This window comes from Vipera ursinii (assembly GCF_947247035.1).
Source record: "Vipera ursinii genome assembly, chromosome: 3".
Lineage (NCBI taxonomy): Eukaryota > Metazoa > Chordata > Lepidosauria > Squamata > Viperidae > Vipera > Vipera ursinii.
Window position 1 is genome coordinate 123,959,618 of NC_139516.1, and position 19,776 is coordinate 123,979,393.

The 19,776-nt window shown below is 39.4% G+C and overlaps 1 protein-coding gene across 1 annotated transcript; it reads left to right on the forward strand.

The window, feature by feature from the left end:
* Nucleotides 1–1,166: 1,166 nt before the first annotated feature.
* On the forward strand, nt 1,167–7,359 carry MED10 (mediator complex subunit 10). The gene is made up of 4 exons (XM_083360639.1): nt 1,167–1,427; nt 2,861–2,944; nt 4,719–4,821; nt 6,456–7,359. Exons 1-4 carry the CDS (start codon nt 1,306–1,308, stop codon nt 6,549–6,551), a joined length of 405 nt encoding a protein of 134 aa, XP_083216765.1. The 5' UTR covers nt 1,167–1,305; the 3' UTR covers nt 6,552–7,359.
* Nucleotides 7,360–19,776: the final 12,417 nt, after the last annotated feature.

Genomic DNA, 19,776 nt, shown 5'->3' on the forward strand with positions numbered 1-19,776 from the left:
GTGTCAATAAAATGTGTACATTGGGAAATTTCCTTTGAGCACTAAATGGCAGCAAAGAGGTATAAAATTTGAACTCTTTGCTACCAACTAGTGGCCAATTTCTAGAGATTTTATGCAAATCTCATATGGCAGCACTATATGTAATTTCCATCTGTAGGACTGCAGAATAAACACTTAATACATGAAATTAATTGCATTTGCAATTTATTTTAAAACAGGTAAATAGTAAGTCCTACATGAAACAAAGTAGTTTGTTTATTGTAAAAAAAAAGTAGTGGTCAACTGCAAGGTATCTTATATATCATAGGCTAAGACCATAATGTAATTTTGTACTGGTTTACCAAAAGAGGCAGTGGAATTTACCTTGAGAAATAGTATTGTAGCCATTTTTTTTTAAAAAAGTCATGTCTATACATCAGATTCTGCATCATGAAATGCATGAAGGGAATCCTAAAGTGATAGGCAACAATCCTGGTGTGAAATATATGTAAAATGAAGAGAAAGCAGTTTAAAGGGAAAGCAGATGCAAAATCAACTCCCCCTTTCTTCGAAATTTGGTTGGCCCCAACCTTATATTTTTTAAGGGGGCCCTTCCTTCTCCTGCGGGAATATCTGTAATTATATCAGTCGTGGGTCTACCTCCACCACCCCGGCTCAGCATTTTTTAAAAACAACTTCCCCGTCTTTTGAATCCTCGTTAGCCGCCCAACCACGTCTGGTGAGTATGTGGCCAGGTGGAATTTAACCAACAATAACCTAATAAAACAAAATCACTCTTATCCTCTAATGGTTGATGTATACCCGTCTGGCAACCGCCGATTTAAAATCAAACTGCGTGCAGCTGGTAAAATGAACTCCGGGTTCAGTTTATAGCATAAGCTTTGTACAACTATAAAGAAAAGCAATTTGATGCTATGAGACTAATGATCAAAGGAATGAAAAGCGAAAGCGTTCATTTTATCCCTTTGGGAAAAATCAGGCCGCCCGACCAAAACCAAAAGGCAAGCTCCAGGTCCCCGGAACGGAGAACTAAACAGGAGACGGAACTACGCATGCGCAGGAGGGCAGGCGAAGGCTGTCTTTCTTGTATGGGCGGAGTCTACAACATCTGCTCTCGAATCCTGTTATAGTCCATTCAAAGAAACAGAAGAAGAGTAGGGAAAAAAAAAAAGACAGGCCTTCCTTGAGCCGGAAGAGGAAATGGTAGATAAACGTTGATGGCCGCGCTCTTAGCAACGCAGAGCCCGGTGTAGCGAAAGGGGTTGTCGCGGAGGGGCTTCAACTCGCTCTCTCTGGTTCCGAGGGATGGCGGAGAAGTTCGACTCGCTGGAGGAGCACTTGGAAAAGTTCGTGGAAAACATCCGGCAGCTGGGCATCATTGTCAGCGACTTCCAGCCTAGCAGCCAAGCGGGACTCAGCCAGAAACTGTGAGCTTCCCTCCCTCGCGTCTCCTTCTCCCTCGGGATTCCCAAATCTTTTTTTCCAAAGCCGGGTTGCGGGGGAGGGGGCTGGAGTTGTAGGAAATGGTCACCTGGAAGACGGCGTTTTATTTCGAACAAATCCCAGAGTTTCACTGGTCATTGAATAGCAAATATTTTAGAGATATTAGCCGCCCAATTCCTAGTAGTTGGTGGAGCAGTGGGCTAATGCCTCCTTAAGTAACACCAGCTGCCTGCAATTAGTGCAGGTTCGAGTCCCAACCAGGCTCAAGGTTGACTCAGCCTTCCATCCTTCCGAGGTAGGTAAAATGAGGACCCAGATTGTTGGGGGCAATTAAGCTGACTTTGTAATAATGCCGCTTGGGGGTGTGTGTGAAAGCCCTAATAAGCAGGCGTATACAAAGAATGAAGGCTACTTGTAAGCTGCCCTGAGTCTTTGGAGAAGGGCGGGATATAAATGGAATTAAAATAAAAATAAAATAAAAAATAGTTTGTGTGTGTGTGTGTTGGGGGGGAGGCTTAAAAAAGCCATTTACAAATCTTGGAAGAGTTTATTTGTTGGTGGCATTTGAATGTTGGGCTCTATGGCTATACGGTAATGTCCTTTCAAGATTGATATCCCTAGGCCAGGGGTAGGCAACCTTGGCTCTTTTATGACTGGTGGACTTCAACTCCCAGAATTCCTGAGCCAGAATTCTGGGAGTTGAAGTCCACCAGTCATAAAAGAGCCAAGGTTGCCTACCCCTGGCCTAGGCGTATTTTAAGTCTCATTAACTTAGATGAAGTTTATAAAAAGTTGTAGAAAAAAAATACAGCCCCTCCCCCATAAAGCTAATGAATTGTTATGCTTGTGTAACTGTTACATATATTAGATGGTCTGAAACAGTTGCTTTTTAAAAAGCTAATGTTGGAAAACAAAAGCAAATTTATACATTATTTTGCTGATAATGGGCTCAAGGTTAGTTTTAAAAGACAGTTGCAGCTTAAGAGCTTGAGTATTGGGGCTGTTATTTTCTCCTTAATAGTCAGTATTAACTGGAACGTATACTGGAATATAACATGCATTGGGAATTGTTTTCACCCTTTCTTCCACAATAACATATGGTAGAATTCTACCATAACGTATGGTAGAATTGGAGATTGAAATGGTCATTCTAATTTTGTGGGCAACTCCTTATTTGGTGTAGAGAGCTTCAGGGCAGGAATTTTAAAGGAGATTTGCCAGTTTGCTTTCTTTCCCTTTTCTTCTGAGAGCCTCTGTTTTCCTTTATTTTTATTGCAAACAGTTCATATTGTGGAGTTAAATTGGTTATTAGCAAGCCTCATAATTTCTTTTATAAACCCTCGGTTGGCCCAGAGGATGTGTAAATTGATAATTTGACTTCACTGTGCTATAATTAATAAAAATGGTTTCTGTCTAGGAATTTTATGGTTACAGGCTTGCAAGATATTGACAAGTGCCGACAACAGCTTCATGATATCACTGTGCCTTTGGAAGTCTTTGAGTAAGTGCTTAACTTCTTCTTACCCCAGCTGTCAGTATGTGGCCCTAGAGATATTGATACTGTTTACACAAGAGCCGTCACATATCTTTTCAGAGTAAGTCTAATAAATTGGACTGCAGAGCATAGAGTACATGTGTAAACATTAGAAATTCATTTTTAAATATCCTCTGGAGTGCACAATGCTAAATTGCGTTTGATTTTTGAGAAGCATCTTATATCCTTTTGCTCTTGGGAAATACATTTGCAGAGGCTGTAGTTGTATCTGCAGTGTGAAGGTAATGAAATCTCCCTACAGATTCAGATTTGGAGGACAGTTATTCCATTTTTCTGGAAGTAAGGGGAGGTAGTTAAACTTATAGATGTGTTAAGTTTATCTCATGTTTAATACAGTAGTATTTCTTTTTTCAAAAATCAGTGGGAAATTAATTGCATGTGGCTTAGCACTGAATTTCACTGGTACAATCTGCTTTGCTTACAAAATGGGCCATGAGAGCAATGGGTTGCTCGCTTCTCATATGCAATCTTATTGAATGGTCTTCATATCTTTCTCCAGATCTGTATAGACCCAATATATTGCTGGGAACTCAGTATCATTAAAGGTAGTCCTTGCTTAGCAACCGTTCGCCCAGCAACTGTTCAAAAATACGATGGTGCTGCTGAACAAAGTTATGCCATTGTAGTGCCCCCGCAATCACATGATTGCAGTCTGGGCTGTGGGCAACCCGTTCGCATTTACAACAGCACCCATGATCCTGTGATCCTCATTTTTGATCTTCCCTGCTGACTTCTCCAGAAAATCAATGGGGAAGCCAACAGGGAAGGTCGCAAGGATAGAGCTCCCTCTCATTCCTGGGGGCTACCTGAAAAAGGTCCATCTGGACCCATTTTGAGGTGGACCTTTTTCAGTCGGCCTCTTTGAGAACAGAAATCAAATTGAGTTTATCCAGTGCAGGGCAAGGTTCCTCTGCCAAGCAGCCCTTCCCTCTCAAAGATGCTGGCTTAAAAGAGTCCACAGCGAAAGTCAAATAGGATTTTAGCTTGGGTTTCTTGCACCATAGGATGCTTTGGAGCCAGGCCAAAACACCCCATTCTGCAAGTACCCTATACTTAAAATTCCATTAAGCTTTCAGCCACCCTCTTTGAGGGCAGAAGGGCTGCCTATCAGATTGATTTTGCACCCCACAGTGCAAAAACTTTCTGGCCATGTATAGATATTCTGTAAACAGCGGGGGAGGGAACTGCAACACTGGGCTGAGGAAAGGAAGCTGGGATCATGAAGATGCAAGTTTTTCTGCAGCCCAGTGCTGAAATTCCCTTTTGCCCATGGAATCATGTGGTTGAGTGGGGGGGGGGAAGACCCAAGCCTTCTGGGACAGGGGTGGGGTGGGGTGGGGAAAAGGCCCACACGCCAGTGGGCTAGCCAGCCAATGCCTCCTAGCCTGTAGCAGGATTCTGCATGGCAGTTAATGCCAGGCCTCCTCCACTTCCTGAGGGGGAGCTGAGCTGGTATTGCAGTTGTTGAGTAGGGCAGTCATATGGGTGCCTTGCTTAACAACCACAATGACTTATGACCCAAATTTGGGGCTTAATTTTGTTCATACATCGAGGACTATCTGTAAATGTTACTTAAATTCTGTGCTATTGTGATAGTGACATTAAATGGGTTAAATGATAATCTCGTGTGAATTTCAGAAAATAATAATGGTAGAATGCATAACGTGTATGGTTAATATACATGAACCACATTAAAATCTTATAACATTTATTTTCTCAGGTACATAGATCAAGGTCGTAATCCCCAATTATATACTAAAGAATGCTTGGAAAGAGCTCTAGCTAAAAATGAACAAGTGAAAGGTAAAATTGATACCATGAAGGTAAGTTGTCACTTGTACTTAAAAAAACTGTATTCCTTAAGTGTACATTGTCAGCATATGCATTCAAAAGCTCCAGGTCAATAACTACAGAATTAGTTTATGGTGTTAATTTATGTAGTTTACTTTGTAAATTTATACAGTCTTATCTTGCATATGTCGGTGAACGATGTACAAAATTAAAAACCCAAAATACAGCAAAATAATCAAAAGCATAACAAAACTTGAATAATAATCAACTCCCTCTCCTTTAATAATTTAGTAATCCTTTATTGATTAGCCATTAGGCCATACCAGAAATACAGAATGTAAAATACAGAACAATAATAAGCATATATTAAAACAGAGTAAAATAACATGATTAAAAGAAAATGCAAATTATATTTCTCTGGCACCCCTAAATTTACACTTTTATTCTATTTTTAACAATATTCTTACTTTGTATTTTATATTTTGTATTTCTGGTATGGCCTAATGGCTAATCAACATACTACATAAAAATCTGCAGGCGAGTGCATGCAATTTTCCTAGCAGTAGAACCACTTTGCAAGCTTCATACCTGTGTTACAGGATCCTCAGGTGAAATGGCAAAATCCTATCTCCAGTCCTTTCCAGAAAACCAGCAAGATCAGAGTCAATCTGACTCCCTCCAAGTGAAATGTGTTGCTTTTGTTTCTTTGTGGAATCTGACTGGTGGTTGCAGGCAAAAGCTGCAAGCAAACATGCTTAATTGTTGCTTCCATTTTTTTAATGTTCATGTATTTTAAAAAATTGTTTTGTTTGTTTTAATTGAATTTCTTGGGACCATGGGGTTTTTTACATTTTTTTTTTGCGTTCTCATAGATTTCCCTGGTAGAACACTTAAACACATTTTTTAGCTAATAAAACACGAAAAATTTAAGATACTTGCTATACAGTGGATATCAAAAGTCTACACATTCCTGTTAACATGCCAGGTTTTCGAGATGTAAAAAAACCCCCAAGATAAATCACTTCAGAATTTTTCCCACCTTTTTATATTAACATATAAGTTGTACAATTCAATTGAAAAACAAACTGAAATCTGTTTTTGGAGAAGGGGGAATAAAAAAACTAGAATAAGTATAAGTGTGGACAGCCTTAATACTTCGTTGAAGCACCTTTTGATTTTACGATTTTATTTTATGTAAGCAAAATATACCACAGTGGAGCAAATCTGTCTATGGCTTCATTCTTATCTGCAGCAAAGGGACAGATTTAGCTGAGTCACCTCCATGAGTATTTTGTATAGTCAGTACATTAGAGCTGAACATACAAGAATGTATAATAAGATGAGGTTGTGCTCTGTGTATATTATGATTTAGCATATAGTCTTTTGGATTTATGAGCCTATCAGCGTAGCACATCTTGCCTTGGGAATCATAGCCCACTCTTCCAAATCTCAGATTGTGAGAGCATCTCCTATGCAGAGCCCTCTTCAGGTCACCCACAGATTTTTAATTGGATTCACACGTGGGCTCTGGCTGGCCCATTCCAAAACTTTGATCTTCTGGGGAAGCCATTCTTTGTTGATTGGAAGTATGCTTTGGGTGGTTGTCATGTTAAAAATTGAAATTCCAATTTCTTGACCTGACCTTTTTCCCCCCTTTTTCTCTCAGAAATTCAAAAGCCTATTGATTCAGGAACTGACTAAAGTGTTCCCAGAGGACATGGCTAAGTACAAAGCTATTCGGAGTGAAGATCCTTCTCCATAATTACATTTTCTATTGTCCTGTACTCCCTTTCCAGACTCTGATGTCATATTTATATGATAATAATTGACAGCCTGAGAAGTGAAGATGTGTTCAACTGAAATACTGATTAAATATTGCATCTCTTGGCCTGGTTGGAATTGTTTTGTGCTACATCTGCAGTCATTAAGGAGGTTCAAAAAGAATCCAGAAATTCAAAACATCTTTTTTAAAGTGACATGAAGCCTGTTTTTGAACTGAAACCTCTCTTCTTTGCGTCTTGTAAATACTACACAAAGTATAGAGGGCTTAGGACTGTGGTTGTGTATTGTAGCTTGTATGAAGTGGGGTAATAGTATAAATGTGTCTTCTGAATTCTAAATTATTCTTTTGAATAATTAGTTTATAGGGTGAAGTCTTTTTTGCTATATTTTGATCTGCAAGAATGATATTTGTTCATTTTGTGTTGTCATAGAAAAACAGGAAAGTTTCTAATATACATGGAAATATACTTGGAGGTACTGTCAAAGCAACTTTTAATTTCTTCAGTTTTTATGGTTAATGAAAAATTGAACTTCTAAATATAGCCTTAACATGTTATACATCTTTTATGTGTTCTTCTACTTTTTTGTTTATATCTCTTCTGATAGTCTGGCAACCATGAGAATTGATTACATAAATTGTAAACAAAGGATTTACATTTTGTACCTTATAAAGGTATAAGCTTATTCATACAGGCAAGTTAATAATTTCTGGCTGTCAATTCTCATTTGCATGGAAATGAGTTGTTATGAATTAACAGAGAAAACTTGCATATCTTATCTTCAGTATTTTTCATTGAAATAAATTGATGTTTAACTATTTAATGGAAAAACATTTTCTGAATAATATCCAATATGTATAATGAAAAGAAAAGTGATATTTAACTGTAATTGATATTTTAACTATAGTTACAATTTAAGCTCATTTACATATTTGTATGTGTACATGTACACACATGCACACACACACACACACATACACAAATTTTAAAAAAAGCTGTATGCCTAAGGTTAAAGATAGAAAGTAGGCTTAGGAATGACCTAAAAAAAGTGGAAATGACTTCTAAAACAGATCCATCAGGTAATCCACTGCAGCCTTCACACTCGTAGGCTAGGATCTTGCTTGTTGCCTCATTCCTCATTTTTCTGTTTGCAATCAGATCAGTTTGAAGACTGGTTCACTGAAGCCTGCAAATTACAATAGAAATAGTAATGTGAGTTCAGACCTTTAAAGCAGGGCCTTTCAACCAGTGGTTCGGGTACCACCTGTGGTACATTGGCACCTGGCAGGTGGTACGCTACCATCCTAGAAAAGTGGTAGTGGGGGAGGGGAATGAGCTGAACTGGTGGCAGCACTGCACAAGCCTGAGCGAGAGATGGCTGGAGCTGCAGGGCTGTCAGGGCTCAGCGGAAGTGCCAGGATCACTGCCGCTTTCCAGCTGATCGGTGCTTCTTTGGGGCAGTGAAGGCTCCATGGAAGCACCAGGATCAGCGCCAGGCTCCAGCTGGAGCTCGGCACTGATCCTGCTGCTTCTGCTGAGCCCTGAAGGAGCACCAATAAGCTGGAAAGCAGCACTGATCCTGGTGCTTCTGCTGAGCCCAGAAGAAGCACCGATCAGCTGGAAAGCAGCACTGATCCTGGTGCTTCTGCTGAGCCCAGAAGAAGCACTGATCAGCTGGAATGTTGCAGCATCTCCAGGGTCTTGTGATTTACATTCAGATGCTTGGCAACTGATTCATATTTATGATGGTCACAGTGTCCCAGGATCATGTGAAGTGACCAAAACGTGCTGCAACCACCCAGCAGAGGGGGGGGGAATAAAAACCAAACACCCCCCACCCCACTCCCGCTGCCAATCCTGAACAGAAATGCTCACAACAATGAAAACTTTGGACAGGAGGAAGAGCGCTGCCAGGCAGGCAGGCAGGTGTCTTGCTCGGCTGTGGCTTGGGGGCACTTTTTTCAGTGCCATTTTAACTTTGAACAGTCACTAATTGAACTGTTGTAAGTTGAGGACTACCTGTACTTCACTTTTTTCCTTTTTTTTTTTTGGTCATCAGGTTTTTGACACCTTGCTAGGTGACACGTGGTACTCGGGTGTTGCTATATCCTAAAAGTGGTACAATGGGTGAAAAGGTTGAAAAACCCTGCTTTAAAGCACTGGTAGGTGCATGGTTTTTGATTGCAGTTGCAATCTATTGCATGTAAATGGAACCGTGTTCTTGCACATACAACACCCCCACTCTGAAAAAAAATGCAAATAGGAATTAGGATGCTGAATAACAAAAAAGGATCTTGCTGTGTAGCTTTGAATGGGATGGGCAAGATAGCAGGCAAGAGAGCTACATCCCTGGAACGCAGAAGGAAAGGAGAATTGCCTTTATGAGTGCTGGGAATTTGAGATTGGAGGGGATAGCATGAAGAGCTCTACTTGCATAGGTTATGCAAGGAGGGGAATATTTCAATTATCCTAAACAAAAGGATCAGTTATTCAACTGATCAGATTTATTATCAAGGATGTGATGAGGTCGAAACTTGTAATGGCCTATTACAGTATCTTAAGGTTTGGTCTTTGCCTCCCAATTCCAATTTGACATCATAATGCAGTAAGAAAAAACTGAAGTTGCATCTGTGTGCATCATATTCATCTCTAGAAAAAAGGATATAATCTAATTAAAATGGATTTAAATATTTAATGGGATAACCCACTGAAACAAATATTGCCTCAGATGCTTACAGAAGCTGACATACAATCATCCTTAGGAAGGTATATTTTCTACGTTTTAGTAACGGAAGGGCTATTCATCCCATGATTTTATTTTTCCTTAAAGTACTCTTACTGTGAAGCTAATTTGTATATTTTATTGCAGCAGTTGTATAAAATCATGTAATCAAACTCTGCAGTTATATACCAAATATACAAAATGTGTTGACAACAAAAGAAGAAAAACCCCCAGAACAATTTTAGAAAAAAACCCCTAATAATTCAAAACCTATAGTTTGATCTAGTATTTGCTTTTTGCAGAGAAAAGATGGCTTCCTGTGATTCAAATGAAATCTTTTTGCTAGTGGGAATGAGACATTTTTTCACTCTTAATTTTGCAGGCCCTAACGTCTTCTGGAAAAAAAACGTTAATATTTTCAGGGACAGCACAGATAACACTAAGCCTTGGTAAAGATAAGAAATGTATGAAAATTGTTTCTTAGTCCCTCCTCCAGTAGTTCCTGCCAATCAGTGCCCTGAATGGAACTCATATCAGAGATGTGTGTACTTTGTTATCTTAGTATTATTAAAAAAATCACAGTGACAAATCCATGTGGATGAGAGAACCTGTATATAACATTCTAAAGTAGGTTCTAGTTAAAAAAAAAAGGAACGCCTATTTTTCAAAGTACAGTCTGAAATGTGTGGAATGCATGAGTTTACAACATTGAAAGACTTGCATTCTGTAACTTGAACACATTGAAATTGTCTGAGTCTTCTTTCACATTCTCCTTTGTGAGTTTGACCCTTATCTCTTTCTCCTGTCTTGCCTGTCAATATTGTTACAGCTACCTTATCATAGCTTTTTCCTTTTTCTTTTTGAGGTCTCAAGCAAGATAAAATAGGTGCTGCAATTCAGCCTTCTCTGTGTTATTTGTCAACAATCCCGGAACCAAAGTCTGCTTTTATTTTACTAAAAAGAATTATGTAAACATTTTGACGAAAGCTCTGCTGGGCAATGGCAGTATCTATCTAACAAGCCTAAGGTGTACTCCCAACAATATCCAAAGAAAGGGAAACCCCATGACTTTCTACAGAAGGAACGACTTAGAGGTGTGACTTTCAACCTTCCCTGCTGGCTTTCCCATTGACTTCGCTTGTGGGAAGCCAGCAAAGAAGATTGCAAAATGGTCATCACATGACTGTGGCACACTGCAACCATTCTGATCACAAGACTTTTGCCAATCACCCAAATCATGCTCACATGTCTATGGGGATATTGCAATGGCTGCAACTTTGAGGACCGGTTATAAGTCCCCTTTGTTTGGTACCATCATAAGTGAAGAGTTATTGAACAAGTCATAATCTGAGGACTATCTATCTTTGGTAACCAATAAAGGATAGAAGACTGCAACCAGTGGCATTCATGGCAAACCGCAAACTTAAGAATCAATAGATTCTACCAGTTACTTCTTACATTCCAATGAATACAGTAGTTTAGAGAAAAACTGATTTCAAATGTGATCCATGCGGGGAAAATCATTCTGTTTATTGATGCTAATAGGAATGTACGGAAAAAGGGGATTGGGCCTTTGGGAGATCCAAGAATGAATGAGAATGGTGACTATTGTACAGTGCATATATAGAGAAAAAGACTGGTGCTGTAGGTATGGATGCTTTTAACCAAAGGAATGTTAAAAAGTGAATGTAGCTTGCTTGTGAGTGGCTATATGATTTGCTTAATGTATGGATGAGGGCTTCATCCATATCTGATGATTGGAAGAATACCATTACTGATTCTTCAAGAGCAAAGGCAAAATCTCCAGCAGGATCAGTTTTTTGGATGCCTGGGAAAGTGGTAGAAAAGTCACTGAAAAGATACGAAAGGCGGTAAATTTGGGGGGCGCAGTGCAGCTTTATGTCAGGCAAGGATTGGTAGTGTTTTATAGACTGATCATATGAAATGTACATGACCGAAAAACATGCTTTTCCCTTATCACTATGATAATCGCTAATCACTACAGTATTTACATAATAGACATAATTTGCAGATTCTGTGATAGCTAGTCTTTGTGCCTGAGATGTTAGCAATTTGCTGGCATTCATATGGGAATCTGTTATTACCCCCTCTCAATGTTGGAATTTGATTTGACTTTCAAGCAATCTTTTAATCTTAAAAGGACACAACCAAAGTCATTAGCTGATTTTTATATAACAATTCCTTCTGGAGAATTTCCTTATACAATGGATGTTTATTAATTTCTTACTTGTCGGTCATCCAAATGCTTGGCTAGAATGTAGAAAGATGAAAATAGGTTTTAATATTTACTAACCAACTGTACTGGATACTTGCTGTGTGTTTCCCCTGTACCTTCAAGTACAGCAAGGCATGGCTGAAAAAGAGCTTTACAAATTCCAGTACGATTTGACTTAATCAGACTAATACATGAATTGGAATGTAACTATCTGCTGGTTTCCAGATTCCAGAATGACATAATCTTGGCAGTTTAAAAATATCAATATATGTTTAAAATGCTCATTTGAAATTTTAAAATGTGTGTTTGGAGATAAACCACTTTATATAATGCTAATTTAAATAGCTAGATACAAAAGAAGTGTGTGTGTGTAATTTATGAGAAGAGATAGAAAGGGAGAGAGATTAGACCAGGGGTATCAAACTGCGGGCCCGCAGGCCAGATGCGTCATGTAGAAGCCGTGCCCACCCCAGCTCCAGCAAGGGAAAAAAAGTCATGATACTTCGCAACACGTCATGTGACGCGGCGAGTTTGAAACCCCTGATCTAGACCAATGAAAGCCCAGTTTATTCATCCCCTCACAGGAGTTGCATATTTTTCAAGAGAAATCCAGAAGAGTTTTTGCCTCAACATTTGCAACAGTCTTGTTAAAGCTTTTCATCAGATATTGCTCTGGTCAAGATAGGGCCATCAGATCATTGGACAAAAGTTACGAGAAGGAGATCAGAACCTCTGGCTAAGATCTTTGGCATTTCTAAATCTGAAGAGAGAGATGCCTGCAAAGTCTTCCTGATCACACTGGAACAGTGCAGGCTGTACTAATTGCTGTTTCTGGATGGCTGCTCATGTGACTTCAACTCAGCAAAGTGTCTCAGGGAACAGAAGATGACAGCTCTCTTCAGATATATTGTTTTTTTTACACCTGGGATGCTGAGATTTCCAATAAAATGTATATTTACTTCTGGCAGTGTTAGTGGGAGGATGCTATTGAAATCAGTGGGATATTTCTGAGTAACGGCAGAACCTCATTAGATGGGAGCAAATTATATTGGGTACATATTTAATAATAGATTACAGAGGACTTTATGAAAGGCAGAGTGGGCATTGAGTGGAGGTTTGGTCCTCAAGGAGCACAAGCTATTAAGACATCCTTTAATATCAATACCTATTCAAAGCAATGAATTTTCTGTAATTGCCTGTATAGCTGATACCATAGAAAAAGATGGGCAATGGTGGAGAGGTGGCACATCACCTGGAGAGGCCTCTCCCCCAAAAGAGAGCCTGCCAAAGATTGGTTAGGGTAGGTAGGGCATGCTGTAGTTACTCAGGAAAGGAGATACGTGGGAGGTTTAAATAACCACTGGTTAATCTATTTATTGATTTGATTTCTATGGCTGCCCACCTTCCATTGCAACTCTGAACAGCTAATATCATACAAAAACAATACAAAATGAACATCAGAAAAACAATTATGATGACAACCAAGACAAAACCCAATCCACAGAGAAATAACACCACACAGGTTCTAACTAACTTTCCGATCCCTATGCCCAGTGCTTTTTTTGTAAAAGAAAAAGGTGCCGGAACTCACACATGTCATACAACCCGCCTTGCCTACCCTACAAGGTTCCCTCCAAAAAAGGTGCCGGAACTCCGTTCTGAGCATTCTATAACAAAAAAAAAAGCCCTGCCTATGCCAAGGAACACATCCAAATCTTTAAAACTTTCTGAAAAGTGACAGAGGTGGGGCCAGTCTAATCTCAGGGTGTGGCATCCAAAGGCCAGGCACTGCAACCAAGAAAATCCATTTTTTGGGGTCATGCTATATGACATTCTTTAATAGGCAGGGATCACAGCATGCCTCTCCTGCTTGACTTAAATGAGAAACAATGAGACAGAGACAATTCTGAAAATGGAGAGTTTTATAAGTGACAATTAGTGCTTTAAATTGTACCCAGAAGCATAGATGAACCGGCTGGGCATTCAAGGCAATGTCATGAGAATATTGTGTGGGTTTGATAGTTACTGCACAATTTTGTTAAGCTAGTCAAAATTTAATTCAAGCATTTCTAGGCATTGGGTGTAGAAGGTAACGGGGAATGACCTATCCATTTTAGAGTTACACCTACATTATCTTTGACTCATGAGGAGTAACAAGGGATGCTGTGATAATTTAGCTATTAGTCCTTATGCAACAATACAAGAACTGGACTTGGCTGAATTAATTACATACTGAGTTTGGGATTATATATGTTGTGCGTTTGACCAGTTTAATGATTGAAAATGGATGATCTGGGAGCGGACAATGTTAATGCTGATGCATTGTTTACTAAATGGGCAATCTGTTTCTATGGATGAAGTCTGAAGCCAATGGCATATATAGATTGTGTTTGAAAAATGACCACTTTGCTGTTTGAGAGTAAGACCTTAATCTTTCTAAAAGGGCACAATAAAATCTCCTGGTGACTTTATGGATAGTTTGTGCAATTTCTTGACAGCAGTAGTGATGTGATTTGCCACTGCTTTCTTCCAAGATTTTTTTTTTTAAATATACTTTTCAGCCTAGCCCAAGGGTGTCCAGTCTTAGCAACTTTAAGACCTGTGGACTTCAACTTCAAGAATTCCCTTGCCTAGCCTATAGCCTTGGAATTCCTTGGTCTCTACCACATCCATCTTTGCTTCCAATCCTAGAAAATGTCTGCCATTGATGTCTGCCATCACTGAAATGTAATCTTTGTATGTGGAAAGAAAGTACTCTGTGAGTTGAATGTAGACTGAGTTTTCTGCTGATCTCTACTTACAAGGACAGTGTCACTGAGTTCCACAAAAAAACTAAGACTACATTAGATTCACAGGCACCTCCTTCTTTATCAAGAGAAAAAAATAAATAAAATATTGCTAGTGTTCTCCATTCCAAAAGAAAATCAGTCCTTAGGGGGGTACATTTCTCGAGATCAAAAACACTGCTTCCCAGATTGCTAACCACCAAATAGCAATCCATTCATTTCTAAATTGGTGAGTTAATCAACCTGACAGGTTGAAAATGGTGAGGATTAAAAAGGGAGGATTGAAATAAGCTGGACCTTTTCTGAAAAATCTAGAATTGTTTTTTTTCAGATGTCAAGATTGGCAGAAGAACCAATAAAAAGCTGGCTGCTTAGCAACCCTCACAGGTCACCTGGTAAACACCTAGACCAGGGGTAGGCAACCTTGGCTCTTTTATGACTTGCGGACTTCAACTCCCAGAATTCCTGAGCCAGCATAGCTGGCTCAGGAATTCTGGGAGTTGAAGTCCGCGAGTCATAAAAGAGCCAAGGTTGCCGACCCCTGACTTAGACACTGTCCTTGTTAAAGTAAAGTTCAAAAAACAAATTGGGTGAAGATAATTTATTGCCAGCAATTTCAGAAGCTGTGGTGTTTGCACAATACCATGTGCTGCTTGCAATGGATATTGATGGGTTACTTGGTTGGGGAGGAGAGAAAGAAACATTATAATTTCCCAATTCCAGAATATAACCATTTTTGAGTGTTGAGTAAATTGTACTGTTCTAGCAGAAAAAAATTAGGGACGCGGTGGCTCAGTGGGTTAGGACGCTGAGCTTGTCGATCGGAAGGTCGGCAGTTTGGCGGGTCAAATCCCGAGTGCCGCGTAACAGAGTGAGCGCCTGTTACTTGTCCCAGCTTCTGCCAACCTAGCAGTTCGAAAGCACGTAAAAATGCAAGTAGAAAAATAGGGACCACTCCGATGGGAAGGTAACAGCGTTCCATGCGCCTTTGGCGTCTAGTCATGTCGGCCACATGACCACGGAGATGTCCTCGGACAAGCGCTGGCTCTTCGGCTTTGAAACGGAGATGAGCACCGGCCCCTAGAGTCGGAAACGACTAGCACACATGTGCGGGGGAACCTTTACCTTTACCTAGCAGAAAAAAAGGGACTTTCCCTGAACAAAGCTGCCTTTGGCAGCAAGTGAAACACCACTGCTTTTGAAGGTAGGGATGAGTCACCAGAAGTCATACAAATTTCCAATCCTGTCATTTCAGATCCAATGTCTCTCAACAGAACCTTTCACATTCTCAACTTGAACCTGTTTACATTTGCAATGGCAAATCGTCCCATGTTTACTTATCGGTTCATACAGAAGCAGTTCCAAGATGGCTCCTAGGTGTGACAGTCTGTTGATCTTGCTGAAGGTAAGTAGAGGTGGATCTTTTCAATGTTTGGAGGAGAGAAGTCTCAGGTTCTTGCCACAGCTGCTGTAGGTTCCACCGTGGAAAAATCTACTAAATAAATCCAAGCAGTCCCAAGGCTTACACTTTCACTAACTATCTCTTATTCACCATCCACCCCAGCTGAGCCACATTCATTAGACTTTATGAGCCCTGGAAATGTATTGCAAATAATTATCTGACAGCACATATAGACTGCTCTATCAGAATTGCTTGAATATCTAATATTTCAAATGAGCTGACAGCAAAATGCTAGAAAACTGATGAGATGACAACAGCAACAAAGATAAATAAGCCCTTTTTTACAGTCTTAAGCTCAGAAGAAAGCGCTCCGCAAAACCATCCCCACCACCATCGGTTTTTCATCTTTTGCTTCCATTTTAATATATTCCTCCCTAGCTAAAGTTTTTGTTTTCCCCTCCCCCTTCATCCGATTATAGCACGGAGTTACTGATGCATCAGCAAATTAGATTTTTCTCTCAGCCTTAATACTCTGCTTTAATCAAATCCATGACTCTCAACCGTACAGATTGACATCACCTGTATATTGGCTGTTTGTAGCTGGAGGCTGGAAGCTCATTCATCTCACTTGAGCTGCTTTCTATCCCATGAAAGACTCTCCAAGGAGCCATTTATTTCTCATCTTTGCTGTTTTGTGCCAAGAAATTTCTAGGCTGAGTTACTCTTTTCAAAATCTAACAACCATCCACATACAAAGGGAACAACCTTGCAACTTTGCTTGAAATACCTTTGAAGTGTAATATCCTGCCATAATTGTAGATAATAATAAATGATAGACTTTTGGGGGGAGGAGAGTCAGCCAAACTCTGCCTCTGGATCTTGTATATTTTTATCAAGCTCAGTCATCCCTCTATGTAGGCCTGAGATCTTCTTTTATCCCAAATATGCTACTGACACTGATTTTTAATCCTCACTTTTCTGGAACTGCTTTTTAAACTATATAACCCCTCCCTGCTACAGATAATCCTTAACTCACAGTGGTTCATTTAATGACCATTCAAAGTTACAACAGCACTGGAAAAAGTGACTTATGACCATTTTTCACAGTTATGACCCATGCAGCCTCTCCATGGTCACATGATCATAATTTGGATGCTTGGCAAGTGGTTCATATTTATGATGGTTGCAGAGTCTCAGGGTCATGTGATCAGTTTTTGTGACCTTCTGACAACAAAGTCAATGGGAAAGCCAGATTCACTTAAGTATTGTGTTACTAACTTAATAACTGCAGCGATTCATTTAACTATGTGACAAGAAAAGTCGTAAAATGGGGCAAAATTCATTTAACAAATGTTTCTCTTAGCAACAAAAATTTTGAGCTCAGTTGGGATCGTAAGTCAAGATCTACCTGTACCAGCACATAAATGTGTGTTTTCAATGTATTTTTAAGGTATTGCTCTGCTTTTTCTTCCACATACTGTATTTGAATGGCAGTGGCACTACTACGTGGTGATGGATCCCAACTTTTTAGCTGCAGGCCAAATTCATTTGAAAAAGAGTCCTTTGTGGGTCATGTGTTGGATAGCCCACATCTCATTTTTCTTTTGAAGTTAGAAGTTGAGAATTTTAGATTCCCTCTAGAGTCTGCAAAAATCTGAAACAGAGAAAGAATTCTTATTAGAGGTTTGGGAGGGCTTTCTCCACTAGCTAAGATATGCTTGATATATAGTATTTCAGGTTGCAGTAATGTTGATATAACAAGATGTGAGCAATTTTTTCCAATAAAGACAAATTTTGCCAAAAGCATAATCATATAAGTGTAGGCCACGGGTGTCAAACTCGATCACATCATGTGACATATCATGACATATTGTGACATTTTTTGCATTTGCGCAGCCCAGGTGGGCATGTCCTATGCACAGGGCTTTTTTTTCTCATAGAACGCTCAGAACGGCGTTCCAGCACCTTTTTTTTTTTTTTTTTACAAAAAAAGCTCCCTCTATTGGCTTTAGGAGTAGGTAATCTTGGCTCTTTTTTTATGACTTGTGGACTTCAACTCCCAGAAATCCTGAGCTAGCCATGCTGAGAGGAAAGAGAGAAGTTTCCAAGCTGAGCCATGCTGGCTCTGGGAGTTGAAGTCCTTGAGTCATAAAAGAGCCAAGGTTGCCTACCCTGCACTAGAGGAGGATATTAAAATTATTTACAAGGTTACTTCTTTAGGAACTAAACTTTTAGAATCTAAAACAGCTAATTCAAAAAAGTCAACAGGAAAGAACCTCACATTTTTCATCTGCTTCTGTCTTTTGGAAGGTAAAATTAGATAACAAAATAATCTATTTCCTATGTTAACATCTCTGCAATGAAATCAATAAAGGTAACAGGAAAGAAATGAGAAACATTTTTCTCAATGTAATATGTCTAATTTAGCTGATGCTAGGAAAAAATAGTATCTTTTGTACACTCTTGAAAACTATTTTGAATCTATAACCATCTATTACAACTAAACCACTTTAAATTAAACAATTCTTAAGAATGAAATATTCTTAATTTGGACTTTACTTTTACTGTTTGGACTGTTGTGTGTTTTGAAAAATAGATTATTTAGAATCTAGTTATGTTGCACTTCAGTCTTTAATTAACCTAGTATATACATAACAATATATGATGTTTTCCATGGTGAGCTTAACATCAATAACAACATTTATTAAAAAGGCTAAAATAGTTTCTAGTGGTATTATCTGTACATTAAAATTTTGTTTAGTCACAATCTTTCAAAACATGTTACATATGTGCATAAGTGTAGTCAGTAGCATATTATTAATTTATTATTTATTTATTAATTTAATTTATATACCGCCCTTCTCCCGGAGGACTCAGGGCGGTGAACAGGGCAATACATAAAAACTAGATACAAAAATTAAAAATTATTAAAACGTGATTAAACAATGCCCATGAATTAATACAAATTAAAATTGAAGTTCATTTATAAAAATCCCACCCTTTTTAAAAATATCAAACATGCAAAGAAACAAAAATAAGTCCAAAATATCTGTATTACATCCAGAAATGCCAACTTTGCAACCAATATTTCTCATCCATAACTATGGCACCCTAAGGATACCTGCATACATGCAAATGCTTCTCTGGGATCAGTAACGCAGCAGGGATTGCTTTTTCCTTCCAGTAACAGATTGCTGGGAAATACCAAACATGGCCTTGAGAATTCCAATGTTTGTTACGAATTTTTCTGGATGTGGTTGGAAAGAGGCTGTTTGGCATGAGAGACCATTGCCATGAAGAACACAGCTCTGGGTCGGGGTTTGGAGCAGCTCTTGGTGGGGGCTCAGCACGGGCCGCAGCATGGCAACTGCGGGGAGGGGAATCCCCACGGTGGCTGTGGAGAGGGGAATCCCCGTGGCATATGGCTCCGAGCCGCAGGGGCGGAGGTGCAAAGGACGGGCGGCGATGCTGTAGCAAGACACCGGCATCTCTCCCAGTGACAGCACCTCTGAGTTCCGGCACCTTTTTTTTTTTTTAGAAAAAAAGCACTGCCTATGCATGACGCATCTGGCCCGTGGGCCACCAGTTTGACACCCCTGGTATAGGCACAGATATAATTATTTGTGTCATAGCAATTATATATTCAGTATTACAAATTACAAATGTCTGCTGTGTGAAAAATCACATGTAACAAAGGGATTGTCCAGCAGACCTAAGGCAAATGCTTCCCCCCCCCTTAAAATATGATTGTTTTATTGTTGATGCAAATAGTGATTCCAGCAACAGCCTGAAAGTCTCTGACCTGAATATTTCTTTTTTCTGAAGAAGAGGAAACAAGTCGACGAAACCATTGCTTAGAACTATAGATGTACTTCGAGTAAAGAAACATGGAAAAAGGAGGCTAACAGAGACATAGGAGGAAATGTAACCATCATCTAGGGCAAATAACATCTCAAGCAAATGGACTTTGATGTCCATTATTTATAAGTTATCTCTCCAATTTAATATTCTCCAAAAGGGATGGCAGCTGTACAGCATGACTGCTAATACAGGTAGGCAA

Coding starts and splice junctions, on each gene's coding strand:
- MED10 (XM_083360639.1), top strand. CDS start 1,306: ATGGCGGAGAAGTTCGACTCGCTGGAGGAGCACTTGGAAAAGTTCGTG. Junction 1,428..2,860: donor GCGGGACTCAGCCAGAAACT/GTGAGCTTCCCT, acceptor GTTTCTGTCTAG/GAATTTTATGGTTACAGGCT. Junction 4,822..6,455: donor GTAAAATTGATACCATGAAG/GTAAGTTGTCAC, acceptor TTTTTCTCTCAG/AAATTCAAAAGCCTATTGAT.